This window comes from Vulpes vulpes, chromosome 13 (genome assembly GCF_048418805.1).
Source record: "Vulpes vulpes isolate BD-2025 chromosome 13, VulVul3, whole genome shotgun sequence".
NCBI classification, from domain to species: domain Eukaryota; kingdom Metazoa; phylum Chordata; class Mammalia; order Carnivora; family Canidae; genus Vulpes; species Vulpes vulpes.
Window position 1 is genome coordinate 73,120,240 of NC_132792.1, and position 14,488 is coordinate 73,134,727.

The following is a 14,488-nucleotide window of genomic DNA, read 5'->3' on the forward strand; positions in this document are numbered from 1 at the left end:
TAGACCACACTTTGATTATATTAAGTATGAGAAATACCAAAAGTCTCTATGGCACAGCTCATGTTAAGGTTCCTCCCTGTTAATGGCTTTGATAGCCATGACCTCTGAGGCAACCTGCCTGACATGTCTAAACTGTTAAATTCTAGGTGGTCGCTGCTGACAGAATAGCCAGATCACGGGGAGTCCAATGCACAGTGGTTAAGCATACATGCTTTGAAGTAGGTCAGACTTCACATCCTATCTGTTCCTTCCACTTAGCTGGATGGCCTCAGGCCATTTACTTAGTTTCTCTATGCCTATTTTCCTGGCCAGAAACTGTGAGAAAATACCTACCTTATAGTCTCATTGTGAGGATTAAATAGGACAACACATATTATGTATTTGGCAGAGCACCTAAATGTCCTAAAAATTAATGGAAATTATTATTTTTTCCATGTTAATCTTTTAAAACACTCCCAAGGTCCTTGTAGCCTTTAGTAAAACATCACCACACCCTACCCTGCCACGCCATTTATGATCTGACACCAGCTTACCTTCCAATTTCATTTCAATCCATGTGTCTTACTCGATAGTTTGAATTACCTGATACTTCTTAAATGTGGCTCCAAACTTTTGCATATATTGCTTCTTGTACTTAGAATGCCTTCTCCTAGCCCAAACTCCCTGCCCTGCATCACCAACCACCTTTGCATCTCTTCCTCCAATACTCAGTTCATCTCAGAAACCCTTCTTGAACCCTTGTGTTTCCACTGCATAAAAATTCCCTGGTGAATAGATACGTTCCACTGTAATCTGTTATCTGTAAAAATATATGCCCTGCACATTTCATACTGCAATGCAATTGGTAGCTTCTTAGTCAGTAAGCTCATTAAGCACCAGACATGCAACTTACTTATCACCTGAGAATTTCCAGAAACAGTTCAATGCCTTCTATATAGTAGACAATCAATAAATATTGACCAAACGAATGATCCTCTGCTTGTGTTTAATACAGTATGTTAATAGATATATATAGATATATAATATACCTAAAGAACCCTGGCTAATCTTAACTGCTAGAATTTACCTCTCCAGGCAGGCCCAAGGAACCTAGGGCAGATATCAGACTTTATCAGGATGCATAATCATTTTATGCAGTTAGCATGGAATATAACCTTTGTCATTTCCATCCACTTCACATGGAACTCTGTATAGGGTCCATTCTGTTGAAATTAAATTACTGGTTGTTGAACCTGGTAGTCTCTGTCTTGGAAACCATTCCTCACATTACACTTATCCTGGACTTTGAAATTGAGATCTGTTTTAACCCACTGAGGCTGCTATAACAGGATACTATAAATAGAGTGGGTTAAACAGACATTGCTTTCTCACAGTTCTGGAAACTGAGAAGTCCACGGTCAAAGTGCCAACAAATTCGGTTGCTGGTGAGGGCATTCTTCCTGGTTTGAAGACACCCAGCTTCTTACTATGTCCTCACATGGTGAGAGAGAGTGGAGAGAGAATGTAAGAGTGCTCCACTTACCTGACTGATAGAACTCACTTGTGTCTTTTCTTCTAAGTAAGGGCAGTAATCCCATTATGAGGGCTCCACCCACATGACCTATTTACTTCCCACAACCCCCATCTCCAAATACTATCACATTGTAAGATTAGGGCTTCAACATACAAATTTGGGGAGTACATCATTCAGTCCATAGGAGTACTGCCCTGTAGCCTTTGGGTTTCTCACATTATCTTCCTTATTCATTCATTTGTTCATTCATTCATTCTACACATATTTAATGCACACATTGTGCACTAAGCACACACAGAAGTGAATGCAACAGAAAATATCTTTGCCTTCATGGAGCTCACATTATCCATCAGGCACAAACTATGAACAAACAAGTCTTCAGCATGTTACACAATGCTAGGTGCTACGAAGAAAAATGAAGCAAAGTAGGAACGGTAGTGCTGAAGGTCAGGGAAGACCTCCTTGAGAAGGTTATATATGAGCAGGAACCTTAAAGCAGTGGAGGAAAAGTATTTAAGAATCTGAGAGAAGAGTGTTCCTAGAGAGAAAGTAAATGCAAAGTCCTGAGTCAAAAATAGAGTGTGTGGGGGCGCCTGAGTGGCTCAGTCGGTTAAATGTCTGCCATTGACTCAGGTCACAATCCTAGTTCCAGGTTTGAGCCCATGTCGGACTCCCTGCTCAGTGGGGAGTCTGCTTCTCTCTCTGTTCATCACCCTGCTTGTGCGTGCCCACTCTCTCTTTCTCTCTCTCAAATAAATAAAATCTTTAAAAAAATAGAGTGTGTGGGAAGTATGTGAAGTACTTGGGAAGTGATAGGAAGGTCAGGGTGGCTAGAGAAGTAGGACGTCAAGTTACATAAGGCCTGTACCCTTTGTAAAGACTTTGACTTAAACACAGTTCGTTTGACATGAGAAACTAAAGGAGCCTTTTGAGAAGAGGAATAATTTCAAAGATTACTATGAAGTATTACTTTATTACTTTGGATCTAAAACAGATCTCTCATTGTATTAAACACTGAATTGAAGGGGTGCCTGGGTGGCTCAGTCAAGTGTATGCCTTTGGCTCAGGTCATGATCCTGGAGTCCCAGGTTCAAGCCCTGCATCGGGCTTCCTGCTCAGGGAAGTGTCTGCTTTTGCCCCCCCCCCCCCATCCCTCCCCCTGGCTTGTGCTCTCTCTCAAATAAATAAATAAAATCTTAAAAAAAAATAAAACTGGAGTTAAACATAGGGGTAGATGAGAGGGAAGATAGTGGGATAGAAAGTGCTAGGACTCTGAACACCTGAACAGCACATGCATTGGCAGAAACTGCCTGAAGCAACTATTTTGGAACTCTGCAGTCTGTTAGAATGCTTGCAGCTACCAGGGAAAGGTTTGGCTGGTAAAATTGTGGTCAATTTTTATCTATTTCAGCTTAGCATGGTAGTAATTATCTATGTCTCATCCTCCAGCCCTATATGGCAGCCAACTATGGGGGACAAGAGGCTGCATCCCTGAAGCAGCTTAGGGAAGCCAAGGTGGGTAATAATGACCTTGTCCTCCAAATAATGTGGTTCTGTGTTCTAATGGCTGATTACTGCTTCTGGTCATGGAGGTGCACCCAGAGGTGGGTACCCATTGTTGCAACCCCTACTGGCTGAAGTGGCTAATAGGGTTTAAAGGAACAGCACCAGGACTTTTCCCCCTCCGATCTTACTTTTTCCCCCTTTGGGGAGCAGGCATTCAAGGCCAGCATATTCAGAAGTAACTGTGTATGGGAAGATTTAGAAAGTCACCTTACATACCCTGGGAAAAACACGAGCTCAGAAAAGACCTGAAAAGACCTTAAGCTCTCACCCTAGGCTGATCTTTGGCAAAGAGATGCTGTACAACAATTTAAAAAAAAAAAAAAAAAACTAAAAATCCTGGAGGAGGAGAGAATTTGATTTCCAGAGTTATCAAAATATATGACTCATATGTCCAGGTTTCAACAATAAAAAAAAAATTATGAGGCATACAAACAAACAGGAAAGTATAACCCATTTAAAGGAACAAAATAAATCAACAGAAACTACCCCTAAGGAAGTCCAGATACTAGACAAAGACTTTAAAACAACTGTCTGAAAGATGCTCAAAGAGCTAAAGAAAGACATCAACAAAGAGAGGAAATTGATACATGAACAAAATGAGAATATCAATTAAAAAGCAAAATAGAAAGGAAATAAAAAATTTTCGCACTGAAAAACACAATAACTGACATGAAAAATTCACCAGAGTGGTTTAAAAAGCAGATTTGGGCAGGCAAAGGAAAGAACCAGTAGGTTTTAAAGACACGACAATTTAAATTATTGGGTCTGAGGAACACAAAGAAATCAAGGAAAAGTGAACAGAACCTAAGGGACCTATAGCACATCAAACAGACAAATATATGCAGTCCTTCTCCCAGAAGAAGAAAAGAGAGTGAGACAGACAAAGAAAATATTTGAAGAGATAATGGCTGAAAAACTTATTTTTTTTAAAGATTCTATTTATTTATTTGAGAAAGCACAGGAGAGCAAGGTATGCAGGGGTGGGGTGCACATGAGCCTGACAAGTGTGAGCCAGTGGGAGGGGCAGAAGGGGGAATAATAAGGACAAGCAGACTCTATGTTGAGCCTGGATTCCCACACAGAGCTCAATAACAGGACCCTGCAATCACAACCTGAGCCAAAATGATAAGTCAGCCACTCAACCAACTGAGCCACTCAGGCACCCCGAAAAACCTCAAATTTCGTGAAAGACATAAATTTACAAATTGAGGAAACTCAATGAGCTCCATGTAAGATAAACTAAGAGACCCACAGCAAGACACGTAAAGTGTCAAAAGCCAAAACAAAGAGAATCTTAAAAGCAGCAAAAGAGAAGCAATTTTTCACATTTAAGAGATCCTCAATAATATTATCAACTGATTGCTGAACCCTGGAGGCTATAAGGCAGTGGGTCATGTATTCAAAGTGCTGAAAGAAAAAAAAAGAAAACTCAACCAAGAATTCTATGTCCAGCAAAAACCACCCATCAAAAATTAGATATTAGGACACTTCCAGAGTAACAAAAATTCAGGGAGTTAATTATCATTATATCTGCCCCATAAGAAACGCTAAAAGGAGTCCCTGCAGTTGAAATGAAAGGACACTAGACAGTAACTCAAAACCATGTGAAGAAATAAAGATCTCTAGAAAGGTAAAATGGGCAACTTATAAAAGCTAGTATTATTTTAATATTGGTTTGCAATTCCATTCTTTATTTTCTACGTGATTTAAAATAAAAATGCATACAAACTAGTATTAAGAAATATCACTGCACTCACAATGTATAAAAAACTAATTTGTGATGTCAATAACAGAAGAGATGACAAAACTATAGAAGCAGAGATTTTGTGTGCTATTGAAATTAAGTTGGTATAAATTAGATTGTTAGATTACATAAATTAAATTATTAAAAAGAAATAAAAGTAAGGCCATTAATAGAGTGATTAATAATCCAAGCAAGAGATGAATGTGGCTCAGGCCAAGAGGGTTGCTGTGCAGGTGGCGGGTATGGTGAGATACTGGACATCTCCACTATAGCACTGACAGCATTTGCTGCTGGATTAGATGTGGATTTTTACAGATCGACTGTGAGGAATGAGAGCAAAAGAACTATCAAAGATGACTAAGGTTCTTGTCCAATGAAGCAGGAAGAATGAAATTATTGATTGTTCAGTCAGAGAACACCTCAGAAGTAGCAGTCTGGAGGGTGGGAGATGGTGATGAACATCATCTCAAAGAGCATATTAGACATCCAAGTAGAATTATCAAGTAGACAATCAGATATATGTATACTAGAAGGTCAAGCTGATGGAAAATTTGGAAGTCATTTACAATCTGATGGTATTTGATTAAGTCTAGATGAGAACTTCTAAGAAATAAGTATAAACAGAGAAGAGAATGGTCAAGGTAAGAGGGTAGGGCACTTGAGAGTATAACAGATACAGAGATGTGAAAGAACCCACAAAGGAGGTGTTGAAGAAATGGTTGCATCAACAGAGTGGTGTCCTAGAAGCCATGGGAAGCAAGTGTTTAAAAAAAGAAGGTAGCAAGGAAGGAATTAAGAAGAGTACCAAGAATTAGGTATGGGCTTTAGCAGTGTAGAGTTTATCAGTAACCTTGACAAAAGCTGTTTTGGTGGAACAGAGTAGGTAAAAGCCTCAGTGGAATAGGAGAAAGAGAAAACTGGAAGAAGAGGGATTTGAGCCAGAGTGTAGAGTTAATTTTTTTGCTAATTTTGGTTTGATTTTCCTGTTCAATATCAGAAATACTATGCTGATGTACAAGAATGATCCAGTCAAAAGGGAAGATTCAATGCAGACGGCAAGAGGCAAGAACTGCTGGAGCAGTGTCCTTGAGGGGATAGCAGAGACATGGGATCTAATGCACAGTGGAGGTCACACCTTAGCAGGGTTTGCAGGGAAGATCTTCCCTAGTAACAGTAATAAAACAGTGGGAAGTTTTACGTCTATCTGCAGGAAGGCATGCAGGGGTGGGGTGCACATGAGCCTGACAAGTGTGAGCCAGTGGGAGGGGCAGAAGGGGGAATAATAAGGACAAGCAGACTCTATGTTGAGCCTGGATTCCCACACAGAGCTGCAGGAAGGCAGATAGACGTAAAACTTCCCAGAGTACTTTTCTAGTATCAGCAACCTCTAATAAGAGGCTACCCATTGAGGGTGCAAGTGCGGAGGAGGTGCTATAATCTGGGAAGAATAGTGTGGAATAGTAATGGAGTAGAAGAGTAACTGAACAAAGAGGTATAGTAGGTTTGCAGGCTGCACCAGGGTTTGCACCAAGGTTTGGGAGTCACAAATGTAAAGTGATGCCAAGAGATGATAAAGCCTGGCTCACAGTGCACAGTACTGACCTGCTACGATCATAGAACAGGACCATTTCTTGGTCGGTACTCTTGATTTTTCCTGACGGATGGATGGATGGATGGATGGATGGATGGATGGATGGATGAATGGATGGATGGATATATCCATCCATTCCTGATGACTGATGGATGGATATATCCATCACAGCTCACTACCTGTATCCGGGCTGAACCTAGGCATTCCTGGCCCCAACTACAGAGCTTTCCCATACCTCAGCATGCCTGTCTGTAACCTAGAGTCCTGCAAAACCAAGCAAAAGAGCCTGATCTCTGACCTGTGCTGGATCCTACAATGTGACGGTAGACAAGGCAGGCCCAGCTTCTGTCCTCCTGGTGCTTAGTGCCTAACAGGGAGACAAACTCAGCCCAAATATACTTAACTAACCAAAATGTTGTAGGATGGGATGCTTCTTGGAAGGGAGAGATAACTAGCAAAAACTTCAATACACACAGGTGTGGTATAGGTAGGGGGGCCTAAGATAGTGGCATAGTAGGAAGATCCTAGGTTCATGTCATCCTTTGAACACAACTAGATAACTATCAATTCATTCCAAATACCCAGAAATCAACCTGAAGACTGATAAAACAAACTCCACAACTAAAGGGAGAGAAGAAGCCACAGTGAAGAAGATAGGGAGTATGGAGATGTGGTTTGGGGGAGAAATGGATCATGGGTGCGGTGGAGGGCAGGGAGCTCTGGTCATGGGGAAAGGGGAGAGACAGGAGAATGTACAAGGGATTGCACAAGAACATTTCCCCAAAGCCATTGGCTGGGCAAACAAAAGGAACTGATTTTCGTGAGTTCTTGCAAGCAGCAGGGCTTGAAGACTGGAGTTTTAGCAGTAGCCTGGCTTGGCTGGGATGGAGCCCTCAGGGTGCTGCCCTCCTCCTGGAGAGAAGGCAGGCAAACAACCCCAGAGAGGGGGGGCAGGGCAGACAACCTGGAAACAAGGATCTGAAGAGCACCTAGGGCACACAGCAGGGAGATTATTCCCTCTTCTTGGAACAGATTCTTCTCCAAGGACAAAGGAGCCAGCAGGAGCTATTTCCCTCTTCTGCCTCTCAGCATAAACACAGAGTCACCTGTGGTAGGTAAGCAGCGCAGCACGGACACTAGATGCCTACCCTGTTTATACCAAGTCCCACAATCCTACACTGTGGTGGTGGCTGCCCTTCTCAGTAAATCTTGCCTCAGTCCCAGAGCAGCAGGCCCCTTCCCAAGATAACCAGCAAAAACCCCTGCCCACATCATGTCTCCCCACCAGAGAGTTCTACAGGGCCTCAGCTCTAATGGAAGTAGTATCAGATCTCATTTAACAAGCAAACCACAGCACACCTAGTTAAAACTCACCATATACTGACCAAGGACCAAACATTGCCCACTGCAGGCAAGGAGGGCCTCTGCCGATGACTTGACCAAGGGATAAAACAGCTAAAACACAACAGCAGAGTGCACAGAGCACATACCAGAGACACTTCCTGAAGCATCAGGCCCTGGACACCATATAACCTCTTCTTTGTAAAGCCTTCACTCTCAGGGCCAGGAAACATAACAGGCTTTTCAAACATAATAGAAGAAGGCAGAGAGTTGGACAAAATGCCAAGGCAGCAAGTCATCCCAAACGAAAGAACAAGGTGAGGTCACTGCCAGAGATCTAAGTGAAACAGATATAAGTAATGTACCTAATGGAGAATTTAAAGCAGGAATCATTAGGATACTTGCTGGACTTGAGAAAATAATGGAAGACTTCAGAGATAAAAAAATTAAAAAACAATCGGAGATTTCAGTATACACAGATTATTGTTGTCATGATATTTGCGATTAACATAGTAACTATGTATAAGACTTTCTAATTTTCGTTAAATTTCCCCCTATTATTTTTTTTACCATTTTTTAACCAGATTTGCCTGTGCTGGACATTTCATATAAATGGAATCATATAATATGTGGTCGTTTGTGATATGTGGCTTCTTTCACGTAGCATAGTTTAGCAGTTTCTAAAGTTCATCCATGTTGTAGCATGTATTGATACTTCATTCCCTATTATTGCCAAATAGTAATTCATATTATGGATTTTTAAATTTTGTTTTATTTTACTTATTCATTTACCAGTTGAAGGGCATTTGAGCTTTTAGTCTTGGGTCTTTGTGGATAATACTGCTATGAATACTTATGTATAAGTTTTTGACAATACCGTTTCTTTTTAAGAGAAGAAAATTATACATATCTACAATTTGAATATACTTTTGGTTTTATTTCTATTTATCTTACTTTCTTATTATGGGATTTCAAAGCTTAATTTTTTATAGTGAAAAGGATGTATTTTTAGTAAAACTCCATTATTTATCTTAGTAAACTCCATTATTTGCCTGTTTTATCATTATACTAGTTCCTTATAGATCATGCAAATCAATACTTCTACATCCTAAAGCAGAGTGGCAAAAAAAAAAAAAAAAAGGGTCAATTACTTGATTAAAATGTATTATCCAGACCAAGAAAGCCTTGGCAAAGAAATAGAAGATATAAAGAACTAAATATAATCTTAGAACTGAAAATATATAATAACTGAAATTTAAAAGCCTAATAGTCTCAACAGCATGATGGAGAAGACAGAAGCATCAGTGAACTTGCAGATAGAGCAATAGAAATTACCTAACCTGAACAATAAAGAGAAATTAGATTTTTAAAGAAATAAATAGAATCTCAGGGACCTACAGGATTTTAACAAAAGACTACTTATTCCTCTTGCTAAGTACAACTAAACACCATGGTCATTATATATAAAACAAATACCTTGAAAGATTCCAAGGAAGAGGCAGAAGGCAAGGTATCTTAGGACCCAAGGACTGATATGACAATCTGTTTCCTGGTTTGTCTTTTTGCCTGATACATCTAGACTGGTACTAGAGAAGCCAACAACCCAGAAACACCAATGGGAGCAGATAAAAAAAAATGCCCCAACAGAAGCCAGCTCTCTCTAGCAAAAGTCCAGGAAAGGGGCAACCCTAGCAAAGCAGAAACAATAGCTGCCAACCACAACCACACACCATGAGGGACAAAAAAACCTCCAACTGCCTTAGAAAGTCTTGACTTCTATCCCTTCCCAGCTTCAGTGTGGTATCCCTCCCTTTCCCATGCTGAGATGACATCAAGGAAGACCAATTAGGGACCCAGCACTTCCATCCCCAACTGGCAGTAGGGGATCCACACTGCTCCCCTCCTTGCAATGTCAGAGGAAGTGTCAGAAGGAACCCAAAAAAAAGCCAAAGTTTTCACCACCATTCTGGAGTAGTGAGGCATTTCACCCTCCAGGGTCAGTGAGACCACACGGGAAACCTGAAATTCACCTCCACTCAGAAGTAATGAGGTTTCCCTTCCCCAGCGTGTCAAATGAGGCAATAGGGAACCTGGACTTCTATCTATACTTGTCAGTAAAGAGAGGGTACTCCATTATGTCAAAGGAGATCTGCTAAAACACAAGTTTTATATAAGATCCACAATCTCATAACATAATACCCAAAATATCTAAGATGAAAAAAATTTCACCATACCAAGAACCAGGAAAATCTGAACTTGACTGAAAAAGACAGTCAACAGGATGGCTGGGTGCCTCAGTGGTTGAGCACCTGCCTTTGGCCCAGGATGTGATTCTGTAGTCTAAGGATCGAGTCCCACGTCGGGCTCCCTGCATGGAGCTTGCTTCTCCCTCTGCCTGTGTCTCTGCCTCTGTCTCTCATGAATAAATAAATAAAATCTTAAAAAGAAAAAAAACAAGTGGAAATCCTAGAACTGAAAATATATAATAACTAAAATTTAAGAGCCCAATGGATAGTCTCAACAGCACAATAAAGAAGACAGAAGAAAGCATCAGTAAACTTGAAGATAAAACAATAGAAATTACCCAATCGGAACAAAAACTAGAAAATAGATTTTTTGAAAAATAAACAGAACCTTAGGGAACTCTAGGACTTTAACAAAATAGCTAACATTTGGGTCACCTGAGTTGCAAAAGGAAAAGAGAAAGAAAGTGGAGCTGAAAAAATATTCCCATAAATAATGGCTGAAAAATTCCCAAATTTTGTAAAACATAACTGCAGATTCAAGAAGCTGATTAAACCCCAAAGACAATAAACTCAAAGACATTTACACCAAGATAATTCATTATCAAACTTAGAAAACTGAAGACAAAAAAATTTTGCAAAGAGAAATGACACATTATCTGTTAAGAGAAAAACAATTTGAATGACAACAGATTTCTCACCAGAAACCAGAGAGGTCAAAAGGAAATTACAACTGTTTTTCAAGTGCTAAAATAAAAGAGCTGTCAGCTAGAGTTCAAATCCCGTGACAATATCCTTGAGGAATGAAGAGTAACCAAGATGTGCTCACAGGAAGGAAAGCTAAGAGAATTTATCATCAGCAGACTTACTTTAAAAGAATTAATAAAGGAAGCTATCTAATAGAAGGGAAATGATAAAAGAAGGAATATTGGAATATTAGGAAGGAAGAAAGAGCAACAGAGCACTGGGTGTTATCCTATATGTTAGCAAATTGAACTCCAATAAAAAAAATATTTAAAAAAAGAAAGATCAAAAATATGAATAAATATCGTAGATTTTCCTTCTCTTGAATCCTTAAGTGATTTTTGACATTTGAAGCAAAAAGTATACTATTGCCTTATATAATTCTCAATGTATGGAGAGGAAATATTAAAACAATTATAAACGGGGGAAGTTAAATGTAGCTTTCTACATTCAAACTGGTAAAATGTCTACATCAGTAAACTGATATATGTATAATGTAATACCTAAAGCAACCACTAACATACATAGAGAGATATGCTCAAAAATAATATATATAAATCAAAATGGAACTCTAAAAACTATTCAAGTATCCTACAAGAAGGCATGAAAGAGAAAATAGAAAAATGAAAAAACAGAATGGAAAATTAAAAAATAATATGGCATACCTAACCACTAAGATACCAAAAATTACATTAAATGGAAATGACTCACATACTGTATGATTTCATTTACATAAAATTATTGAAATGGTAAAGTTATAGAGATGGAGAATAGATTGATGGTTGTCAGGGGTAGAGATGGTATGGAGAAGTTGTTGCTGTTACCATAAAGGGGTAGCCCAAGGGAGATCTTTGTGGGAATTAAATAATCCTGTGTCTTAATTGTGATGATGGTTACACCTGTGATAAAATGACATATAACTATATATACACATTTCAGTCAACCCAGAAAAACACTTTGACCCCATTTACAGTTATTTCTCAATTCCACCCATAGCTCAAAGCAGCCAGTTATCTTTCTGTCTTCATAGATTTGCCTATTCTTGACATTTCATATAAATAGAATCATACAACATGGAGCCTTTTGTGTCTGGCTTCACTTATTTAGCATAATGTTTTTGAGGTTCGGTGATGTTTGAGCATATATCAGTACAACATTCCTTTGTATTCTAGTGTGTGAACATACCATATATTTTTTTTCCATTCACCAATTAGGGGACTTTTGGGTTTTATGACTAATGCTATTAGGGAAGTGGTCACAACAGTTTTCAGTGTGCCCATACAACACAACAGGCAGAGCCCTTCACCTGGAAATAACTGCTAATGAGAAATACATGGGAACTAAATGGTGGGAAACCAGAATTCCCAGTGCTATAAGCAGACTCATGTCCCCACTTGTAAAACCTACAGAGTAGAACTGAACAGATACCAAGTTCCATGAATAATATCTGTTTATCAACTCATCTAACAGGGCTATAACAATGATAAAATGTATTGATTACTTATTTTGTGCCTGGCACCATGTTTAATTCTTTAAATAAATTATTTAATCCTCACGACAGCTCTGTGAGGTATGTACTATTATTATTCCTGTTTTCCAGGTAGGAATACTGGGGTTGAGAAAGAAATAGTAATTTACCAAAAGACGGACAGTAAATAGTACAGCCTCTTAACCACCCTGCAGTAATCTTCTCCATTAAATGTTGAATCCTGTCTGTGTGGAGGATCAAAAAATGCCAGGCTAAGGAGTTTTGATTCTATTTTCTAGAACATGGAAATGCACTGAAGATTTTTGATCAGGGAAGTGACATCATCAGAACTGCACATTTCCCTGACGTTGCTAAGTCAGATAATTTGGAGGGAAGAGACTGTGATGACAGACCAGTGAGGTGGCTCTAAAAATAGTTAAATCAAGAGTTCCTGAGAACCTGACTTAGAGTAATGAAAATAGGAATTGAAAGGAAGGAAATTATTCCCCCCAAAATTTCAGAGATAGACCCAAAATAACATAACAATAGGTTGATTGTGGAGGACAAGGAGATAGGTAATTTATTTAATCCTTTAAATGAATAATCTTTTGTAACTAAAGAATCCAGCACTGAGCACAGTTCAGAAAAACTTGCATGAAGCAGGAAGAGCAAAAATGACGAGTTGGCTCTTACTAAGTGCTTGTGGTGGCCTTGCTTAAAGGAGTCACTCATATTTTTTAAGCCTAGCAAAATTATAGTGTCGTTAACAACAATTCTCACAAGAGGAGAGAATGCTAAATCAGGAATTGCATAAATCCGTTCCATTGTAACATACTTACTAAGGTCATAGAAAGACATCCAGGTGGTGATGTTCAAAAAGCAGTTATTAATGATTGGAGATTAGGAGACAGAGGTCAGAATAAGCAAGAGATTTTAGAGGCATTCAAGTCCAGGATGTAGCCTGTGTCTTGGAATTGCTGAAAGAAAGAATTGTGATAAAAGAAGATTACTGCTCATGAAATGAGCAAACTTTAGAAATTATATATTTATAGTTGTGATATGGATATATTTAGAAATTATATATTTATAGTTGTGATATCTTGTCCTATAATGGACAAGATCATCTAGGTCATGTTAAGATAACAGAAAGATCCCAAATCACAGTGGAATTTCACATTTCCATTAGTGGCTGATCAGACGAAACTGATCTAAATGTACTCTAAATTAAAATTCAAATGATTCTGATTTAAATGTCTTGAAGTCTGTTACAGTCTTATGGAGAAATAGTATTATTGAAGTAGAATCCTACATATCCCAAGAATTTAAGCTGTACTAAATTAAAATTTATCATCCCAAGAATTTAAGCTATTCTAAATTAAAATTTATCATTTGACAAAACTTATTTTTTAATTCAGGACAAATTATTAAGTTATAATCACTTGGTCAGAACTGAATGAAAAAAAAAATGGGCTTCTCTAAAAAATTTGCTTGTCGGAACACCTGGGTGGCTCAGTGGTTGTTCATCTGCCTTCAGCTCAGGGCATGATTCTGGGGTCCTGGAATCGAGTCCCACATCAGGTTCCCTTCATGGAGCCTGCTTCTCCCTCTGCCTATGTCTCTACCTTTCTCTCACTCTCTCTGTGTCTCTCATGAGTAAATAAATAAAATCTTAAAAAAAATTTGCTTGTCAGAGATAAATCACCTTTTCCATAAAGTCTTTAAGAGTGTTCAAAATATTGTTAAGGAATATATTTTATTTCCCATAAAAAGGAACAACTTCAGTATGAGTGAAAGAAAATGAAGTTATCCTCAAAATATGCATAACCAAGCTATGTTTAAGAGATGAATCAGTACACAAAATTATTCCTAAATACCTTGGCAGAACAATAAAGCAGTTCCTGCTTAAAATAATCAGGTAAGTAGACCCGAGGTTTATAATTTTCTCTCTCAATTGATCAGCAGTTCTTGGGATTTCAAATCAATTATCGGAAGCTGCCAGTGAAAAAGAGTGATTTGGTGTAAACTCCCCTGGTGCATTCTTAGCACCCTGCCACAGGAAGATATTTAGGTGCTTGAAGATTCCAATTTGCTATGAAACAATGACACTGAAAAGTTTCAATCCATCCAAGTGATCAGACTGTTAATTTTAAATGTTCAGAAGATCCTTATTGCTTAGAGGACATGGACATTTTTGAATAAAAGTACAATATGCAGAAGGATGTATTTAAGAGAGAAATAGGTTATTTTCTTAAGTGAGAAAAATACCTTGAAATTCTTT

At 38.6% G+C, this 14,488-nt stretch overlaps 1 protein-coding gene across 1 annotated transcript in view; it reads right to left on the reverse strand.

Moving 5' to 3' along the window:
- Nucleotides 1-14,488, reverse strand: part of RP1 (RP1 axonemal microtubule associated) — a 54,506-nt gene that overhangs the window by 16,819 nt on the left and 23,199 nt on the right. The window contains exon 2 of the mRNA XM_026014469.2: nucleotides 13,050-13,187. Coding sequence (XP_025870254.2) covers nucleotides 13,050-13,068 — 19 coding nt within the window. The 5' untranslated portion in view covers nucleotides 13,069-13,187. The remainder of the gene's footprint in view (nucleotides 1-13,049; nucleotides 13,188-14,488) is intronic.